At 32.1% G+C, this 17,482-nt stretch overlaps 2 protein-coding genes across 3 annotated transcripts in view; one reads left to right on the top strand and one right to left on the bottom strand.

Annotated features, from left to right (window-relative positions):
* SUPT3H (SPT3 homolog, SAGA and STAGA complex component) overlaps positions 1 to 17,482 on the bottom strand; it is a 542,078-nt gene that overhangs the window by 475,615 nt on the left and 48,981 nt on the right. The window lies entirely within an intron of this gene.
* The window catches only part of RUNX2 (RUNX family transcription factor 2), a 212,466-nt gene continuing 206,337 nt past the window's right edge, over positions 11,354 to 17,482 (top strand). For both annotated transcript variants that reach the window (XM_021691894.2, XM_021691895.1), the window contains exon 1: positions 11,354 to 11,411. In XM_021691894.2, the coding sequence (XP_021547569.1) occupies positions 11,354 to 11,411 (58 nt within the window). The remainder of the gene's footprint in view (positions 11,412 to 17,482) is intronic.

The following is a 17,482-nucleotide window of genomic DNA, read 5'->3' as shown; positions in this document are numbered from 1 at the left end:
CAGGAGCTCTCACTCATTAAGGGTAGGAATGCAAAATGACACAGCCACTTTGGATAAGTTTGACAATTTTTACAAAGTTAAACCTTTGGTTTGGTTAAGTCTTACCAAACAATCCGGCAATCACATTCCTAAGTATTTACCCAAATGAGCTGAAAACTTATGTCTACACAAAAACGTGTACTCGCATTGACCACAGCTTCATACATAATTGACAGAAACTGGAAGCAACCAAGATGTCCTTCTATAGTTCAATGGATAAACTGTGGTACATTCATACAGTGAAGTATTATTCAGCAGCAAAAAGAAATGAGCGATGAAGCCACAAAAAAGACATGGCACCTTAAATGAATATTGCTAAGTGAAAGAATCCTTTCTGAAAAGACGGTATTTTCTATGATTCCAACTATATAATATTTTGAAAAAGACAGAGACAGTAGAAAGGCCAGTATCTAAAATGGTTACCATGCTAAATTTTATGTGTATTTTATCAAAATTTTATGGAGATTTTTAGGGAAAACTATTCTGTAGGATACTATAATATGTATAATGTAATATACATAAAATTCTGCAATTGATAAAACCTATAGAACTGCACAACATAAAGAATAACCCCTAATGTAAACTACTGACTTTTACTTAACAAAAAGGTATCATCAGTTCATTAATTGCAACAAACACAGAATACCAATGCAAGATGTTGATAATAGAGGAAACGGGGCTTTGGGGGAGGAAGACCGGGTAAATGGAAACTCTGTGCTTACTGCTCAATTTTTCTGTGAAATTAAAACTGCTCTAAAAAAAATACCTATTAATTTTTTAAAAATAGTTTTTTGACATTTTTCAGTATTAAACTTTATAAAGATTTCATGCAATAAATGACTACACAGAAATGCTGCCACATGCATCCGTTATACTGAATAATCTAGAAGTTTTTTCAGAAATATGCAATCTTTAGGATACTTAATTGGAAAAAAAATGGATAGTTAAAAAACAAATAAGAGTCCTAGAGATTTAAAATAGTACAAACAGATAGCAAAATATAATAAGTAATTCTTTATTTAACCACTAATCTTTAGGCCAGGTTTTATTCTTCAAAGGTTAATTTTCCTAATAAATGCATATTATAATTTTAAATGCCAAAAGTATTATTTTTAGATGAAAATCTTACCTACATAAATTTTAAATATTTATCTTTTTAAATAAAGTATACTTAATAAAATGTTCCTCCTGTCTACTAGTTTATTAAATTGCTATAACACAGTGATACCTTTTAAAATCTATTAAGGTAAACTTTATTAAAAAAAATAATAATAAATAAGTAAATAAATAAATAAATAAAATCTATTAAGGTAAATAGGACAGTCTGAACTCACATTTATGACCCTGGATGATGCTTTTTGAGTCTCTGTATATTAGATTTTTATGTTTCATTCCCAGACAGGCTATTCATATTACTTACAATGATTTGTGTGTACTTTTTATTGGAGAAAGGGGAAAAGTGTAAAAGCAATCACGTTAAAACTTTATCATAAATGGGGCAAAGAGGCAGAATCCCTGTTTATGAACTAGTATAACACAGATTCAGAGCTTTTAAGGAGAAAGAAGGGTGGAAGGTTGCTCCTTTGTGATGAAATTATATGAGATTTATGTAGGGCGCCTGGGTGGCTCACTTGGTTAAGTGACTGCCTTCGGCTGAGGTCATGATCCTGGAGTCCCTGGATCGAGTCCCACATCGGGCTCCCCGCTCAGCGGGGAGTCTGCTTCTCCCTCTGACCCTCCCCACCTCATGCTCTCTGTCTCTCATTCTCTCTGTCTCAAATAAATAAAAATAAAATCTTAAAAAAAAATTATATGAGATTTATGTAATAATAATTTTTCAACTGTCTGATCCTTAGCTACGTGTGTAATAACTGGAATTGCTTAAAATGCTAATGGATAAAATAAGGTGCTCAATAATTGAATCATAAACTTTTGCTTAAAGCTATCTCATTTCTATATAGCTCATTTATTTAAAACTTAAAATACTAATACACTACAGGTCTCAAATTCAGGTCAGAATATGGATTCATTTGTTCTTTATCGGTTTTAAAAAAACGTCCTTTTCCTGTTCAGGTGTAATCAGCAGCAGCAACCAATAAATAATACTCAGTCTACTTAAGGTAGATGAATTCTTCAGAAAACTAATTTACTTTGGATATTATGTCCAATGATGGATGCAATGAATGTCCTGGAGATTAATACCAAAAATAATTAATTCCCTTTTCTACTCAGATTTAAATTCAAGTATAAATTGAAAATGGAAAACAGCGCATCACAATCACTAATAAAATTTCTTATTAGTAATGAACTAGATTAATTAAATACTGAAATTGATGATAATGTGGGAATAGTCTATAATCAAGATTTATTTGGATTCCAACCTTATCCCTAAAAAGATCTCATGGTGCCTTATAAAACTATTAACAATATATAATAATTACATTACCAAGATGAAAATGCACTGTTCAACACAGTTCCCAAGACCCATACATGTGAGCTTTAACATAATAAACTCAAAACAGAACACAAAAGCAGATTTTTATAAATACTTTAAGAATTCCATCATGACATGTAAATTAAAAGTTTGATCATTATTTCAAACTCTTCTTTTGCCTATTTCCTAAGAGGCTCTCCACTAGCCACAGATTTCTGTACCTAAAGTAGAGGTGGCAGGAGTGAGCAAATTCTGGCAGGCCAGCCGCCTGTCGACGTACACAAAGTTTCACTGGAGGATAGCCATGCCAATTCATTTACTTGTTGTCTAATTTACTTACTGTCTGCTTGTAGACTACAAGGCAGAGTTGAGTAATGGACAGTAACCCTATGGCCTACAAAGCCAAAAATATATTCTACCCGGCCCTCTACAGAAAAAAACGTATAGACCCCTGACAGGGTATTTACTAGTATAACACAGATTCAAGATAAATAATTTGCATATAGAGATAATAGGCTTCTGCTCATTAAAATACTTCTTGACAGAGTATAATTTAATAGTATAAACAAGTTAATAGCAGTGGTACAATTCAGTAATAGTTTTTTAATGTGAATGAATTTTTTTAAGGTACTTTAATACATTTTAGAAGCATCCAGTTAAGAATAAACAAATAACATAGTAATAACACATGCCTGTTTTAATCCTCTGAAAATCTCTAGCTTATTAGTCTACACTTGCATTATTGTAATACAAATAGGAAATTTCAAAAGTCGGTACTTTCCAAAATACCATTTCCAATTCATGTTTTCCATGTATAAACTTGTGAAAATTAGTTGTTTTACTGTGAATAGCATTTAAATGTAAAAAATAAAACTATAAACTAAAATCTAAAATTGCTATGTATAGCCCAGGCTATTCATATGGACTCATTTTTTAAAACTGATTACACGAATAAATAAAATTTCCCCAGCTATTTCAAATCCCTATACATCTTTTCCACAAAATGTTTCACCTTTCAGAACTCACTATTTTAGGTGAAAAATAGTAAAATGAATTCCTGTATACCCTTTGCCTGGATTCACCAATTGTTAACGTTTTGCCACATTTGTTCTGTGTATTTATTTGTGTTTGACTTCATGAAAATAACTCATCATGCACCTCTTTTAAGAATAAGGTATTTTCCTATATATGTGCAATAGCATTATCACACTTAATAAATATTCCATAGTATCATCCATATCCAGGCCATATTCAAATTTCCCCAAATATCCTACAAATGATTTATAAAGCTCTTTTTTTAAAATCTAGCAACCAATCAGGATCCACATACATGACCAATTTCTGAGAGGAAAGGGCCAAATTTTTCTTTAAACAATCTTTTTGTGTATACTATGTTCTCTCTTGGTTCTATAAACTTGTTCTCTGGAAAAGCTGTAGGAACACAATTTCCCCAGTGCTTTCTTGGCAGAACCATTCAGCAAGGAAAGGGTATAACGATAATAGTGGGGAGGAAATTGAATTTCCAGTTATCTTGGTAGATTCTGTTTTTCCCTATGAAAATATCTAGAAAGAAACTGTAATCTTATCTTAGTTGGTTACAATTTTTAAATATACCTAACCAACATTCGGTGATCATCAAAAGTCTTATGACCAATTACCTGCCAGGACTCAAGAATTTTAATATTGTCCCTAATAATAAGAATTATGAATAATTATCCAAATCACCATTTTATAAAAAGAAACATTTTATAAAAGTCCAAAAGAGTGCTTTTACTGGTCACTTTCTTGCCAGTTGCAGAAGACTAAATATACTTTTGTAAATGTATAGTCAATTTTATATAGTTTATTAAAATGAATAAAGTTTTAATCATTCCATAAAGACTAGGCAGCTTGCATATTATGCCTATGCATTTATTTTATTTATTTTTTTTTTAAGATTTTTATTTATTTATTTGACAGAGAGAGACACAGCGAGAGAGGGAACACAAGCAGGGGGAGAGGGAGAGGGAGAAGCAGACTCCCCGCTGAGCAGGGAGCCCGATGCGGGGCTCAATCCCAGGACCTTGGGATCATGACCTGAGCTGAAGGCAGACGCTTAACGACTGAGCCACCCATGCGCCCCATGCCTGTGCATTTAGAAGTTGACTTCTTAGCAATTTGTTTCAATGCTTTCAAGCTTTTACTAAAGTGTAACACATTTTGAACAATGCCTTATTATATGAATATTATAAAAATATTAAAAAATTCAATACTTCTGAACAAGAACCATAAATTTTTTACTATTAATGTAATTAAAATATATGAATATTTTAACCTTCTTTTGTAATTTATTTCAAGTTCAAACTAGAGCAATTTTTGATTACCAAACTTTCTGGGAAATTTAGATTTCCAATGGGAATACTGTCAAATTTATAAAAACAAAAAATCAGTATTTTTTTTTCAGAATTTTTTTTTTTATTTTAAGATTTTATTTATTTGCGAGAGAGGGAATGAGAGACAGAGAGCATGAAAGGGAGGAGGGTCAGAGGGAGAAGCAGACTCCCTGCTGAGCAGGGAGCCCGATGTGGGACTCGATCCTGGAACTCCAGGATCATGACCTGAGCCGAAGGCAGTCGCTTAACCAACTGAGCCACCCAGGTGCCCAAAAAATCAGTATTCTAAATGATCCATTTTCAATATATTTTCTATACTGTTAATTATGGCTGAACGCAGAGTATTTTTCAGTGTAAATTACACACAGGCTTAACAAAGATAGATCTACATCTACAATTGCCTTTACTGAAACCAATGAAAAATCTATACATAGCAATGAAATTGGCATGCAAATAAAAGAACTGTCAAGACATGTATCCCTAAAAATAAGCCTACAATAACTATTTTAAAGACTGTGTGTGGTCTCACCCATATATTTTGGCAAGATGCACTTTCTCCAACCGCAGCTAGATTCATCCAAAAGCAGTGGCACTGGAGAGCCTCTGTCTCACCTGTCAAAGTTGAAGAACGTTGTTCCAAAGACCACCATGCATCCATGAAGAAAAGCCACAGTACTACAGCTGTTATTGATAAGCAGTCTCTAAAGGAGAAAATACTTCAAACAATTAAGCAAATCATCCTTAATAGAGATACAAACAGACAGACAATTGATTAATGTTTAAATGATGAGATGACAAATACCATGCCCAGTATGAAACAGAGACAATTTCATACACTGGCATACTAAGAGGAGATCCTTCATAAGTAACATTAACTTGACAGTCTCTTCTATTATCTCTATGATAAAATTTCTATACATTATCAATTCAAAACCTCTATTACGTTCCCTTATTTAAATCTTACAAAACCTCCCTTATAAAACCTCAAAATTCACCTAAATTACTAAGGTCCTAAATCCATCAAAATTGTTAAAGTCTGACAGCTAAGAGCAGAGAAGATTAAGATTTATAAACAGAAACCTTAAGTATATTGAAACCTGACTTTTTAAGAAGATATCCTAATATCTTTATCAACCACATTATAAAAGCAGTTTACATTTTTGCTTTAAACTAACCTCCCTACAGTAAAGCATATGGACTGATCAGGTAAGCTATAGGTAGGTTAACAAACATAAAAAGAAACAGCAAGAAAAAACAATTACTTTGAAAAGAAATATGCCTCAGTGGACAAGTCCCAACCTAAGCCCCAATTCAAACCTGGCAATAAAAAACAACTTAAAACAAAATGTAAAGAAATACACCTGGTTAGGTAAAAAGTTTAAATAATCATGACAAATATATCTCATAATTAACTTATTTTTCCTACTAGATCATAATGTCCTTTAACCCTTTTTAATACTGCAACAACTCAACCGAAAAAGCGTGTGTCCTTTTGTGCCTTTTTCGGGGAAGTTAATACCCAACAGGTTCTCATTATAAGACAGTTTCACCTACAACCAAGTCTCACTGCACAAAGTCCAAGTTACCACAGGGCTCCAATGTATTATATGATGTCCCATGGTTTCATTTACTATATTCTCCAAGTACAAAGGTTCCAAAGAGATTAGTTTCACTTTTCCCTAGATATATTTAGTCCATTAACTAGTATAGTTGGGATATTATTTTTCTTTGGTTTTGTCAGTAGCATGTTTGATATAAATTTTATTAAGTGGTAGTATATGTAACATTGCATTGTGGGTAGTAGTTTCCTGCTTTAGCCTAGCCACATCCTCAGCTCTCATATGAGCATATTTCCCATATTTTCTGCAAGGTCTCGCCTTTTTTTTCTTCTTAGAAAAATGACAGCATTAGAAGATGAATTGTTTTAATAATTATAAGAAATATGAATTGAAATATGAATTATTTATACAACTACATTAAATGTAGTATGGATCACTTCAAAGAACAAAGGGGGGAAAAACGGAATACTCATGATTAAAGTGTTAAAGTCATGTGAAACAATGTGTCACAAGTAAATTAACATAGAGGAAGGAATTAAAAACTATTAAAAGAAAGAAAATCTCTAATCAGAAGCCAATATCATCCAACAAATGAGGTGTACTATATCAGGATAGAACAATGATTTGCCTGGAATGCTAGAGGCTTCAAAGCCACCAGGTCTTCATTAGTGAAGATTAATGTTAGTATCCCCTACTAGAACCTTAAGAATCTACTTTGAGACTTTATAGAAATATCAAAACAGAGAAAGAGAAACCAAAAAAAAAGAAAAAGAAAAGAAAAAAGCCTGGAGGAGCAAGGGAGGAAAGAAAGGGGAAAGAAGGGAGAAGGCGGGGTGGGGGGGGAGGGAGGCGGAGAGAAAGTTTAGTATTTTCTGTTTTGGCATCCAATTTCCACATAATTTCACATTTAGACAGATAGCTGCTAATACTAACCAAATGAAGTTGTTCAAACAATTATGGACATGGTGCTGCTTTGGGTTTTTACATAATTTAATTAAAACAAACTGAGGAGAAAAAAAAAACAGAAAAAATGCTCTTATTACAATAAGTACCACAAAATAACACCCTGTACAAACACACAAAACCATACACGTGCATGCAGTTGTATACATGAACATATACCCCATTAAAATGAGGAAGTGAAATTAATCTCTCATAATCATAATTTAAAACATTAGTAAAATTATACATACCTTACTAATATAAAAATTTTTCAAATTATCAACATAAGGCCCAATAAATGTTATGTAAACTTAAACAGCTATACATTAGATCCAAAAAAAACCATCAAAAAAAAAAATGATCACAAACCAAGCTGAAACAAGAGATTAAGAAAGATCCTTACTAAAACCACACAGTGAGAACATTTTAAGCCAAATCAAGATTTCTACAATTTACAAAATTCCTACATAAAACCATTTGCTCCTATTGTTTTCAATTAAAAGAAAAATAGAAGAGTAGCAAATAGAAGTTTAAAACAATCCCTCCCCCCAAAAAACTGCACACACATAGAAATGAGCACAAGATTGATACTAATAAAACTACTGTATTCAAATAGGATAATTCAGAAAATAAAAAATAATTCAAAAGTAACAATGAGGATATATGTAGCATTTAAAACAATTTTACAGTATATAATATAAAAAGTTCAACTTAATTTGACAAATTTATTAAATACAAGGTAATGGGGAAGCAAGATAACTGCTTTACTTTCTGAAACTGAGATTTCAAGTTCAAAGCTATATTTCATTTCCGTGGCATTAACGTACATAATTTATACAGCCGACTTAAACTTGTTACTTACTTCAACATAGCAAATACTAACATATCCCCAAAAAGGAGAAAGTTTTGAGGATCTATAGTTTCCATTTCTAATTTTAAGCAAAGTATAAATCCATAATCAAGAGCTTTACTTGCAGTAACTTATCTCAGTCAGTCTCTTCATCACATGTAGTATTATTTCTAATGAAACAAACTGTCAGTTATCAAATCTATACCAGTTATCCCTGTTGTTTTAAAATTTTTACCACAAAGTAATATTTGCTCTAAAGAGGATATATTTTAAATTTAGAAAAAAAAAATGTGTGGATAATAAGTATACCAACTTTAAAGCACATGACTTCCCTTTCTCCTGCCAGAATTTGATGGACCTCACAGGGAAAGAAAAGGGCATAATCAACAATATCTACTGAACTCTTATGTAATAAGAGTAATCATCCTGACCAAAAAATTATGTACAGGACTGTTACCTACAGAAAGAGAACAAGCAGTTAAAAGACACACAGATGTTAAAAATTATTCAAATACATATAAGTCAATTTGGAGGGCCAAAGTACGCTTAATAAAAAAAAAAATTAAGGGGCAAATTTTTAGCAAAAAGTTGGGGTTGTAAGATGTCAAAGAATCCTTCTGCAGAAACTAAAAGTTTGTTCTAAAAGAAGAAAAGCATTTACTTACCACACACACTACAACAACTACCTAAATTTTTTCAATTACCTGATTCTATTGTATGTGCGTGTGGCACTATGTCTGGAAATTCCACAAATTATATAGACAAATCCCTCCTTTAACTTACTCTGGAAATTAATTCGAAATATAGATCACACTGGTACACCTTATTTATGACAGAGAATAACTGAATAGCTTACACATTAAATGAAAGTTATTACTTTCCAATGTAAAACCTGTTTACACACACCATGAGGCATAATAAATCTATATTTAAAATAAAACACTAAAATGTATTTTTGGTTTTCTATCACTAAGAGTTTATTATGAAAAAGTTTTGAGCATTTGAATAATAAAGGATTGAAGCCATTCTCATGCCCAGTATATTTTGGGCACATGAATTTTTTGTAAAGAAACTTATGAACGTGTTTGTACATTTACCTTTATCTAATAAAAACCAAAAGCAAATAATGAACTCTGCTAGGAAGATCAGAAGCAGGAATACTTTGGCTTTAACACCGTTCTTATTGTTTTCCAGCCCCAAACCCGTTACACACCCCAAATAATATTTTGTAATTCACTGTCTCCGCCCACCCTCCCAGTCATTTACTTCACGCCACTCCTAGTTACTATCACACTAGGAAGAAGTCTAACATGCAAATTCAGAGTGGCGTGGATAAATGGCAAAAAAAAATGCCTAGAAAATTGGTCTGTTCAGCTTTATAATTTTTGTTGAAAAACACCCCATCACTCCCAACTGATGAAAACAGGAAGCTCTAGTCATAAATATGAAATTCTCTGCCTATGATATATAATCATCCTAATAAGAAAATGAGTTCTATACATACATGTCCAAAGGGGCAAAAAAGGATAGTTTCCGAAAGATGTTTCCAATTTTCTTCTGAATCAGAATTAGCAAATCGAGACGACTAACATACTCTGTGTGCATTATTCTTACTACACACAGCATTTTGTAATTTATTTCAAAGCTTCCATTATAAACAAAAAATACAGCTTCTGTTAACCCACTCCATTCTGAGCTTATAAAGTCAATAACACTGAACAATCTAAGTTACAACATAAGAATTTTACTTTATAGATGTATAAGATTTGCTATCAAAGGCTGTTAAAGTTAATATTCAAATAAACGATTTAAAGAATTATATAAAATGAACACATTCCCTTGAAAAATAAAAATTACAAGCATTAAAAAAAAAAACTAAGATTCATCAATAAAGTATGTCAAAATTCTTGCCATTCGCTTTTATAAGATCCTCAAACTGGTCATGAGGCAAACGTATGCATAATACAAAAGATACTAACTACATTAAATCTTTACTGTAGGAGCTGGCATCTAATATTGATCATACAATATTAGACAGACATGATTTAGTATTTGTAAAGGAATCTCCAGACTAACACTTTCATGACAGCCAATTACAGTCAAGCCCAGCAAGCAGTTTGCAACCAGACCTTAAGAACGGTAAACTTTTTTACAATGAGTTACAGATTCACAAGTTTAAGAAGACAAGAAAAAGAAAAACAGAAGGACTCCAATCACCCAGCAAATATGAAGCAGACCCCAGAATGTGATACAATCCAAAGATGTAAATTATTGTAAATCATCACTGTTGTTCAGAATTTCACACAGCCTCTTGAGCCAATTTTGTTCTTTTCCACAGACACAATAATGAACTAAATAAAAGGAGGCAAAAAAAAAAAAAAAAAGTGGAAGTCAGGGAATAGAAAGGAAAACCTTAACTGCAGAGTTCTGCTCTACAAATGCTTAACCTTACAGGAGTTTGGGCTCCTTCAGCATTTGTATTCTATCCAAATCCTCATGAGTCACAAAAATTAAAAAGCTATATCCTTCTGGATGCCAGGAAGGGCCTTACCACAAGCCTTTTGTCAGAGAGAGAGAGAGAGAGACAGTGAAAGAGAGAGAGCAAGAGCAAGGGGGGAAAAGCCACAGTGGTAGGCAGTCCCACTTTACTTTGAGTACTGTGAGGTCACAAACCACATGATTCTGTCTCTCCAGTAATAGTGCTTGCAAAAAAAAAGGAGTTTTAAAGCTTTTGCTTTTTTGGATTGTGTGAATGCTTCATTCGCCTCACAAACAACCACAGAACCACAAGTGCGGTGCAAACTTTCTCCAGGAGGACAGCAAGAAGTCTCTGGTTTTTAAATGGTTAATCTCCGCAGGTCACTACCAGCCACCGAGACCAACAGAGTCAGTGAGTGCTCTCTAACCACAGTCTATGCAGTAATAGTAGGTCCTTCAAATATTTGCTCATTCTCTTTTTGTTTTGTTTCCTTGCTTTTCACATGTTACCAGCTACATAATTTCTTGACAGAAAAAAATAAATATAAAGTCTATGTACTCCAGGCATACTGTAAAACTAAAACAAGGTTTGGGTATGGTCTGTATTTTCAGTTTAAGGCTGCAAGCAGAATTTACAACAGAGGGTACAAGTTCTATCTGAAAAAAAAAAGGAGGGACTATGGCATCAAACAGCCTCTTCAGCACAGTGACACCATGTCAGCAAAACTTCTTTTGGGGTAAGTGTTATATTTTAAAATCCTATAAGAGATGAACCTGTTAAAAAGGTATGTTTCTTGGATAAACTGCTAGCTTTTCCGGGTAATGTTGTAGTATACTAAATATTATGATAATAATGTTATTTTCTTGCACTAAAAACTGAAAAATGAAATTGCTGTACATATTTGCATTTGGCATCTGTTAACTTATCTACTTCTCGGAGTAATGACTTGAAATAGAAAAAAATTACATTATCTCACATTAGTCAAAATGTTTTCTAGAGCTGTAGAAATGAGGTAAAAACAGTAAAAGAAAGTTTAATATTCTCATTAATCCTCACTGCAATAAAATGAGACACTAAATTAATCAAAGTATTACGAAGTATCCACCCTGGCAGCTCTCAATATTTGAGCAAACTTCAAAAAGGAAGCAATTTTACAAAATAACAGACCACAGAATTATCTCGACATTATGCTCTACCATTATGCTCTACTGCAGAAATAAACCTGCAGTACAGTTAACATTTTACCCAGCTCAACTATAAGAAATCTATTTGTAATTTTAAACTGCATCATAAGATAGGTGCACAAGCTTGTTTCTAAACAACTTTATATAATCGAAATATATATTCATATGTAAAATTATAAGCATGTAATAGCCATTTTTAAAAGATCTTTATAGTTACCCAGGACATCCAGGATATTAAAAAGTTCACAGAAGTCTTTAAAAACTTATATGTAATTATATTTTTCTATGTAATTTTAATTTTACATGTACACACTATTATCCATATGGAAAACTTTTTATAAACACACGGCAAACACTGAAATGTCTAGGATTCTTTTAATCATATTCTTGGACCTACCAAAATGAATACCATTTAGTCTCATGAAAAATAAAACTCCGTAAGGATACCCTGCATGATTTTCAAAAGCCATACCTATTAAATCATGCTGAACTTTGAAAGAAAACAGGCATAATATAGTCCCTTAATATTCAATTTCAAATTAGTGTTGATATACAAAAGTAAACTACTTCAATATTCATCAGCTGACACAATATTATAGTAAAATATCTAAACACTTACAAGATTTTCTTTATGATGTCCAACATGTCCCAACTACAAGGCAAGTTTATAAAATTTTCCTTTATCCTTTAAAATAAATCCTTTTGCTGAGTATACCTGTATTAACTTTGCTTTATAACTTACAACTAACGATTGGAGTTTCCTTTACTCCTCCTACTTCACACATTTTAACTGGCTACCAGAGGATCAGTCTTAGTTTAGGTCAAAGAGAAATAATTAAACCTGAAGGAGAAAAAGGGTTTCTCTTAAAAAGGTAAGGAAATGCAGTTTGTATTTTACCAGAAAAATGTAAAATTGCTGTAGTGACTCCCTCAATAGTTGGAAGTAGGCCCCCTCAGTTACAACACACATGATAAAATAATCACAGATTATTTTTTTGAAATGTAATGGTAGGTAATAAACATTACTCTAAAAATTTCTGCATTAAAGAAGCAGAACATATATACAACTAGGCTGCACTACAGCCCTTATTATAATTACAGCTTACACATGGTAACTTTTGCAGTTCCTACATAAGAGATAAGGGGGAAAAATGGTTAAAACTATTGTTATATGAAGGAATAACTTGAAACAGGCATCTCAAGCAGTTAACTTATTCTTTCACAATATTACTGTTTGAAAAGCAATACATTTTTCTAACCAGATGGAGAGTAACACAAGTTTCAAAGACTTCTTCAGCATTAGAAGCAAAGACATTAATACTGTCACAAATACTATGTTAAAATGCTCTTTATCCTGTCTTATGAGGGGTCTTATATTTCTGTGACAACCTTAATAACTACCTCTACAGTAAAATTTCTAAAACCTGACCAAGTTTCTAAACAAGGCATAATAGTGAGCTAAATAGATAAAAATCATCTATCGCATATCATATATTTTTAGACATCGTAACTAATTCTTCCTCTTCTAAAAACTGGGATTTAGTCTCTCCCACCCCCAAATAGTACTTTAGCACCTGGAGGACAATTTAAGATGAACCCACTACACCAAACTAATTATAGGTACATAGTGAACATTATGTATAGGTTGTCATCACACTGCAAACATTTCCCCAGCCCATAATCTATCTGAAGTCTAAAACCTCACTTCAGGCCTTAAATTCTCATAAATGATTATCAAAACAACCTAATGAAAAATCAAAGATATGTGCTCCAACACTGTAAAATAATCTTTTTGAAGTTTAGGTTTATCCTAGGTGAAGGACAAAACACACGCTGACCAACTGGCTCACCTCAATGAGTGAAAAGTGTGTGTGTGAGAGAGAGACAAAGAGACAGAGACAGAAAGATTTTCAGTGTCTTTGCTCTCTCAGCACACCATTTACCTTGAATTAAACAAGAATTTTTCAGTCTGCATTATTCAAAATCTACCCATTGTTTATGATAAATAAAGTTTGTTGAAAACGACAGATCTGACTCATGGAGTATCTTACAATTAAGAACTTAATTATGACAATATATCAACTGATTAAATTTCTAAAGAAAGCCTTTGTAACTGACCATAGTAACTGAACATGATGTGTAAACACTGATTTCCAAAATAATAGCTGTGTTTCATATCAATAACTTTATAGTTTCAAGATCTAATAATGTTGAAGTGTTATAACTTGCTTCTAATACCTAACTTCCAAAATCCAGGGAGATGATTTAAAAAGTCAAGAACATACAAAGAAGGCCACTCCAACATATATTAAAAGTTAAAAATGTCAATGCAATTCCCAAAGACTCATAATATAAATTATTTTAAATTATAATAAGTAGGGGCGCCTGGGTGGCTCAGATGGTTAAGCGTCTGCCTTCGGCTCAGGTCATGATCCCAGGGTCCTGGGATCGAGTCCCACATCGGGCTCCCTGCTAGGCGGGGAGCCTGCTTCTCCCTCTGCCTCTGCCTCTCTCTCTCTCTCTCTCTCTCTGACTCTCATGAATAAATAAATAAAACATTAAAAAAAAATTATAATAAGTAATCCTAATTTTACATGAATAACTGTTAAGGATTTCACTTTTAAATTTTAAAAATATTTTTAAATGCTAAAGATTTAAAAGAAATCACAGAAAAATATTTTGTTAGTCTGGATGAACTTCCCGATAGTCTCCAAATCACAAGAAAGTCATGAAATATACATGATAACATTATGGTACATTTTAGTTATTTTAAAAGAACAAAAAATTAATCTATTCAATTACACCCTTCAAACTAATCACTGATAGTTTGACTTGTTTAAATCAGTCATGCTAAAGTTAAATTCAGTAAGATAGAAATGTTCCAGTTTGTTAAAAGAACACTGAAATATTTGATGGTTAAATAAACTGCAGAGGGAGGAAAAAACTAACTCATTGAAGGCACTAGATTTTATCAAACACACAGAATTAATCTTTATTGAATAGAACCATTCACAAATCAAAACTCAGTGTACTTCAATACTTTCAAGCAGCGCTAATCAATTACAAACCTTTTCTAGTGCTTCAAAACTCATGTGCTTTCAATTTTATACACTGGTGGTCTTCAAGTACTGTATTGGGGCTGAGTTAAGACATTCTGTATCACAACTTTTTTTTCAACAAATATCCATCTAGAGGGATTTTTTTTCCTCTCTAGAGCTGCTCACATGAAAACTGTGGTAATATTTTTATACTGTACTTCTTTGTTGAAGCTAAAGGTTAGGGGTTACCTAAATACCTCAACTGTATATACAAAAAAGGGAAAAGGTAAGTATTCATATAAAAAAATCCAATGGGACTGGATTATTTATTTTTGCATTTCCTATGATTAATGATGCACCCGTACCTACTCGAAAACTGATGGCAAAACAGGGTAACATCTCAAATTCCTGTCCAAAGCATACAAATATCAACCTTCCATGCTGTTCTAACCCTTGTTCCAAGAGACTAAAATGTGACAACCCTAAGTCAATAGTGAGGTCATGCAAAAGCTCCTCAAAAGCATTAAGACTGCAAATGCTATTACCTAACAAAAGACTTTAACACCGAGGGTTCACTGGAACAGCCTACTTCTACAGTGTCTCTTTAAAAATATCACACATATGGTCAAATAGACAAATACTTTCAATATGAAAAAATCCTTCCTGCAAATAATAAAATTGTAAATGTGACAAAGCATGACTGTTTTTTCTAGTCATTTACTATTCAAGACTTATTAGAGGGGTGCTAGTAAAACCAATGCTAATTTAGGCAGAGACATCCCAATAGGTTACCTGAATGCATTATTTTTTTCTCTTATGCCAATGAATTCCACTGAAAAAAACTACCCCCCCCAAAAAATCTATCCCTGAACTCCAATAATAAGGGTAACAATAAACCTCAATAATCAGTATTTTCTAAAGAGCAAAATATTCTAAGCTGTCTCAAGTATAAGGAAATTCCTCATGAAATCTAAAATGTTTACTATTTTAAAACAAATATTTAGAAAAGGAAGTCTCACACAATGAAAATATACACCTTAATACAATATACTGCCATTTCAAAGATTATGAATTCAGTGGATATGTGTTTTGATTAATGTATTACAATTCAAAAAAATAATGGGGAAATTCTATACCTTATTTCAAAGGGAGTTTCCTTATAATTGTCACCACAGTTGACCACAAGCTTTTGTCCATTCAACAGCAAACATAAAACAGGCTATACATTCCCATATAACTTTAAAAGATCCATATAAAAACTGACATTAAATTTTCTTTTATTACAATGTATGTAATATCTTCATCTTACGTTGAATTCTTAGGAATTTTCTCCCCTTTATACTATTTTTTAAGAACACAGGATTCAGTCAAGGTTTGGAACAGTATTAGATGGATGTAATTAACACCATATCAAACATTTCAGGTGCTTGTTATTATTGAACAGGATGTTAACTTTAAAACATTTTTTTCATAAATATGCTTTGACTAGAAAATAAAAACCCCATTATTTACCAGGATATATAAAACAATTCCCAAATAAAATTAGGTGTAGAATTAAGAGTCCTTTAAAGGCTAATTGCTACCTAAGCATTTAATATTGCAGTGAAAAAAATTCATTTATTAATACATCTCCTATAAATACCCTATATTCTTGTTAATATTCATAAATCCAACATCAAATATATATTCTAGGACCAAAAATCATACCAAATGTGATTTGGGTTCTATTAAAAAGGGGATAAATGTTAGTTCATCTTGATTAAGTGCTTTTCATTTTTTAAATCAGTTGTCCACAAGGAATTCTGCACCATATAGACATACTAAGTGAATGCAACTTTTAATAGTATTTAAGATATTTTAAAATTATATTGATGACAGAAAATTTGCCAAGTTAACATTATTCTCAGACATGTATTTAAGATTATTGTAGCAATTAGCTTAAACGCTCTGTTATCTGCACTATTTCTATTGCCATCCTTTAAAACATGAGTTAACAGTAGAGAAGTGACATTCTTAACAAGGTACAGCTAAATATCCTGTGCAAGGCAAATAATTTTTACCACAAAATCAAATAAATGAACTTTATTTTACCTTTCATTTAAACTGGCTTTTTATTTTTTTACATCTATAGTAGCTACTAAAATCATTATGCCATCAACTACAATTACATAAAACACTAAGTTTAAAACTCAAAAATTTATGCATTTAGAGGTTCCTCTAAAATTTAAATGAACCATGAGTGTGCCAAACCATTGTTTACATATGCCTTTTAGGCAGATGTCTTACAATTAAGTCCATTTTGTGGTTCAGTATAAGCAAAAAATAATAGTAATAATAATAAAGGAAAAATGCTAGCCAAATCACAATTAACGATCATCAATAAGGTTTTAAGAACCTATATACGCACAGTCTCTTTGGAAAAATGAGAATAATGATGTTGTAGTATTCCACAGAACTTTATATGAACATGGACATATTTTTATCCAGAAACAAAATATATAAATACAACTTAAATCTCTTTCAACTATTAGTCTGCTCAAAATTTTAATACATAGTCTATGCATTTGCATGTGCATACAAATGCA

Source organism: Neomonachus schauinslandi, chromosome 8 (genome assembly GCF_002201575.2).
Source record: "Neomonachus schauinslandi chromosome 8, ASM220157v2, whole genome shotgun sequence".
Taxonomy (NCBI): Eukaryota; Metazoa; Chordata; class Mammalia; order Carnivora; family Phocidae; genus Neomonachus; species Neomonachus schauinslandi.
The sequence above is the reverse complement of the archived record's forward strand: the minus strand, read 5'-3'. Positions and strand labels throughout refer to the sequence as shown.